This window comes from Cryptotermes secundus, unplaced genomic scaffold, assembly GCF_002891405.2.
Source record: "Cryptotermes secundus unplaced genomic scaffold, Csec_1.0 scaffold56, whole genome shotgun sequence".
NCBI lineage: Eukaryota > Metazoa > Arthropoda > Insecta > Blattodea > Kalotermitidae > Cryptotermes > Cryptotermes secundus.
In genome coordinates this window covers 799626-804780 of record NW_019744407.1, presented here as the reverse complement: position 1 = coordinate 804780, position 5155 = coordinate 799626, and the positions used below count along the sequence as shown (strand labels likewise).

The following is a 5155-nucleotide window of genomic DNA, read 5'->3' as shown; positions in this document are numbered from 1 at the left end:
GAAGCAAACTATGTCGAACGGCGTGTCTCGGACCAGCATCTTTGGTATTCAAAGATGTGACATGATTGGTTGTTGGAGGTTGTGGTGGAAATTTCGTTATATTTCCTTATAATTATTTCTTGTGCTAATCGAAGTTAGAAATCTGTGTGCAGTATGCTATTGCAGGTAAAAATATGAATAAAGCAGGTTGTTTCGTGGAATATGCATATACAGGTTCTTTTAGATATATATTGTAACGTCACAGACGAGGACTGTCACGTTAAACATATGTTTGAAGGGAAACGGCATATTTTACATGCCAAGTATTTGACCGTAAAAATCCAGTTTCACGTGAAATGTTAACTGCATAGTTACAAACGTGTGTACGTAGACATCGTTATCTCTTCACTTCCCACCACAGAAATATCTTTGTTCTGTGATATGTTAACAGTTTGTGGTAGAAGTTTGCAATTTTGTAGCAATTCTACATAAAGTATACAATATTTTTAAACATATTCTTCTGTAATTCCTATTTTATGGTCAGATAAAGGTTAGTAATACGTAGCAGTTTCAAGCTTGCACACGTGTAATATACATAGAATAATAAAAATAAAAAAGACCTTAAACTTAAAAATAGTCTTATTTTTAAAACAGGCAGTAGTGAAGCATTGAAATGCACTATGTTAGGACCAGCTAACACTTGGAAAAATAAGATAAAATGGCATTTTACAGAGTCAAAGTCAGAGTTAGTTTACCGCTGGTCAGTACTTGGCGCCAAGCCCCTTGAGACCCACGAGCAGAGATTTTTTCTTTCAACCGAACCCTTGCTGTAATAGTCCTTATGGAACATTCTCTCTGATGAAAAATGGGTTTGTCTCTTATGAATATGATTGACCTTGCATAAAATGTGCATTTTGCACATATAGCATATGGTTCATTAGTACTATATATACTGGTAGGAGAAACAGTCAAATCTGTTACCTCAAGCCCAGTGAAAGCAGTGTTAGCCAGCTCCTCTAGACCTACACTAGCTATTTGTTGGTGAAGGCACAATTGTAAGGGACATGATACAGTGTAGACATGAGAGGAAGAGAGAATGTATGGGATTCCAAACTACCGTGTTAGTCAAACAAGGAAAATTAATACACTCCAATTGCTTCATCACAGAGCATGCAAGCAATTGAAGCAAGCAGGCAAAAGTGGGATGGAAAGAAATATCAGGATACACTTCAAGATGGTGACAACGCCTACTGGTCCAAAATAGTGGAAGAATTTCAGTATGTTTTTAACAGGAAAGCACAACAGGTTTGAAAAGGTTTAGTTAGAAAGTGAGAGCTGCTCACAGGAAGATAAAGAAAACTCAGAATTTTCAGCCAAGAGACATTGAATTTCTGTGATTAATAATGTTTAAGCACCTTCTTATTACTGGGTGTGCTATAAAACAGTCAAGACTATGAAAGGGCAGTTGACCAGTCAGTACTCAGAAAAGGTTTCTAGCTACTGCTTATGAGTTGTTATTCAAATTGTATGGGCTGTATTTTTATTTTCTTCTGAAAACTGAACTTTCCATTATTTATTCATCAAAAGAACTTTTAGAAAGTAATATTTTAGACCTCAAATCTCAATACAGCATTAACGTAAGTCACAGAATTACATGCTTTGTTACTAACCATTCCAGCAGCCAGTATATCGTGATCAGTTATTCTCTGCTTTGAAGAGGGTGCATACTTATCTACATAGCATGCAGGCTCAGGAGACATCAAGTTGTTATTAATGACAACTGAGAGAAAATTCTTTAAGACATAAAAACAGTCTGAACTTGTACAATGTATATACCAAATTTAACAAATTTTTCAGTCTCTCTTTTCCTCAGGATTTGGCCAACACTTTTGAAAAGTAATGCTCTTCCACAGAAAGCAATCCTTTTCACCACTGTATGAACTGTGTGGCTTGGCTCTGGTAATATTTTATGCAGTGACTGAAGTAAAGTAATACAGTGAAGTTTCTGTCTCCCTTCTGCTGGTTACTGATAGCTTTTTGTTGAGAGAGAACTTACCTTATGCAAGTGTTACTCTTTCCAACAAGCAGAAAAACCACCGATATAAGTATGTTCCTCCTTGCATACAACTATAATCATTCCAGTTTATTTGGTTAAATTTCAGCTATTCTAATAAATTAGTATGGGTAGTTGTACATTTGCAGAAGCTCCCATTGATCCCAATTCTATTTTCCTGCGCTTTTTAATATTTGGTGTGATGACTACTAGTAACATTACCACATCTTAAATTCTTCCATTAACTGAGTGATGTAGCCCTGCTTAACTGTATTGTGTGTAGATATGTAGCATAGTCTAAACTGTGTAGTCATGGCCTGCACACTTAGAAATGAGTAAAATGTTGATAATGAACTTCATAGAGTGATAACACATACTTGCACTCTTGGGCCTGAAATTTCTTGAACGATTACTTGAAGGTCAAATGATCTACACAATTCACAATTAAAATACAAAATGGCTTGTTCTTATCCTGTCGTTTATAGAGAAATTCCTGTTGGGGATTACAGGGATTTACAAAACACAGGTTCTGTATCACTACTGTCATGAGTTGTTGAGGTTATGCTGGTAGTGGGAGTGGTGATAACGGTGTGGTGTTGGTCATGATCAGTGTACCTTCTTATTACTGTGCTATCCAAGCAGGTAACCAAGTATTCTAAGCTGTTTAAACTCAAAACAACCAGTGTGGATTTCTTTTGCAGGACATATATACTATTAGAATGTACATTCATATCTTTGAGTTATAATATTAATGATTCAGTTATTCTACATACTAAATTTAGCAAAATTGCTTAAACATCATAGAATATTGTACAAATGTGGCCAATAGGGTATCATTCATAGTTTCTTGAAGCTTTGCTGGAAGCTTGTCATGCCTGTCTTCATTTGCTGCCCAGTGCTTATAGGCCCATGCTGCATCTGTGTTGATTTATCCAGATGAAATGTGCAACTTGATTCTCATGAAGGTGTTGTATTTTAGCGTCCTGTTGCACTGATTCATGTCCATGATGTGTATGTACTGACCGTCTTCTAGTGCACACAATCTCACTTGTCACTTCACTACATGTTTCGGCATCACTGTGACATCCTCAGGTGTTTCATTTACATTAAACTATTGCACTGCTCGCCATCATGTGTCGTTTATAAAATGATTTAAAACGTATATTCGTCATGTACTATATTAAAATTTTGTTAAGATTTATCACCTTATACGTTGTATTTCAAACTCCCGTATTATATCACTCTTCTGCTATGGGAGTCGTTCTGCCTATATTTTGTGTATACTGCGTCTTGTCATGTGTCCTTCTCTTGTGGCTGCGTGTGTGCTGATCGAGGCACTGTTCATTGTGAGGAGTGGCAGCTGAGCAGGGACGCCCAGGGCGTGGCTTGTCATGCACTTCACTTTCGCCATTGTTGAAACGCACTACCCACTGCCTCACTGTGCTGACATCCAATGTATCGTCTCTGTACACCTTTAGCAAGCATTGATGGATGTCAATGTGTGCAATTTGTTCGGCAGTGAGAAATTCAATAACACATCTCTGTTTCATACGCACTTCTATTGGTATGCCATTTTGGTAGACTGCTCTTCTGTCGCTATCTGTCGCACAACAACCAAACTAACAGTACATTGGCGAGAAGGTTCAACCTTTACTACAACACCACCAACATCCAGCTCAGACTTTACAGATTAACACAAAAAAATAGGAGGCATTATATACGGAACGCCCTTCATATATGCAAATTAGAGAGTTCAGAGTATGTGAACATTGTGTGAAGTAGGGTTCTGCCAGTCCTGAAACCATGGTACATCATACCTTGTGTAGATATCCCAGCGATTAAAACTTCTGTGACTTCAGTGGGGTGTCCCGTGACACTTCTAGGGGCCAATGTTCATAGATGAACAAATTCAGTTCCAGGAGTAACAAACGTTTTCATATAATTGTATCTAAATGATGTTTATTGTCTTATAACAAAGGTACTGAAAAAGTTAAAAAAAACTCATTTGTAATAGGTTGACATTAAGCAAGAACAGTGTGTGTGTTATTCTGTTAATTTCTCATAAATTTAACACATTTTGTTTCCTAGTCTTTGTGGCAGCAGAGGAACTGTCTGCTGTGGGCGAGACTTCTACTGGATGAAAAATGGCCATTTCTCCTCTTATAGTTCTTGGAAATACTTCCACACTTGATGTAAATTTATATGCTGTATGATATCTTAAGGGACATTTTAATGTGTTTCCAGTGTTAAGCGTGCAATTTTAAGTTACTTACATGGAGAATCAGAGCCTGCTTTTAATGTACACCATTACTTTAGGGTCAGATGTGTTTTGTGAGAACATTGTATTTTGCTTGATGACGTTTTCCACTCTTGAAGTTTCACTTTGTATTTTTTACCCTGTTCTCATGTTATTGTTGATTTTTATTACATTTTATTATAAAATTTATATTCTTTATACCTTCCTTTCTTTCAGTGCTGGCCTGTAATTGGCTTGAATTGCTGTTACTGTTTCTGTTGCTAGAACAGTAAAAGCAACTTGCTTTATAATTTAACTGTAATGTTACAGTGAATGGCTGTATCATATACATGATAATGGCAGGACAGCTGATTCAGTATATTGTTGTCCGTGCAGACTTGTTGAAAACTCTTAACTGGCCTGTGGGAGCGGTAATTGCTCAGGCTTGCCATGCTTGCTGTGCTGTCACCTATCTCTTCCGTAATGATCCTCACACAGAGGAGTACCTAAAGGACCTCGATAATATGCACAAAGTTGTGCTAGAGGCAAGTATTCATGAGTTTAACATTTGTAATACCCAGTGTTTAGTGGTTATGGCACTGTTAAATGTTTTTCTCTGCAACTCATACCATTTCTAAAAGTGGATGTTACTTAGTTTTTCATCTCTGTGTATTTGTAAAGCTAATTATTTTTACTGTTGTCTGAGATGTGGTTCTGTGCAGTGTGGTAGAGTGTTACCAGTTTTTTTTTTTAGGAACCCGCTTCCCTGTGTTCATGGTATCTGAGCAACACTGGGAATCGCTGCATTGCAGCTGGTTCTCTGAGACCACAGCACTGAGTGAACCAGTAGGAGTATTATTATTATTGTTGTTGTTATTATTATTATT

At 37.1% G+C, this 5155-nt stretch overlaps 1 protein-coding gene across 1 annotated transcript in view; it reads left to right on the top strand.

Moving 5' to 3' along the window:
* Positions 1-5155, top strand: part of LOC111874672 (putative peptidyl-tRNA hydrolase PTRHD1) — a 9632-nt gene continuing 4477 nt past the window's right edge. Inside the window, exons 1-2 of the mRNA XM_023870368.2 lie at positions 1-165; positions 4599-4813. Coding sequence (XP_023726136.1) covers positions 4619-4813 — 195 coding nt within the window. The 5' untranslated portion in view covers positions 1-165; positions 4599-4618. The remainder of the gene's footprint in view (positions 166-4598; positions 4814-5155) is intronic.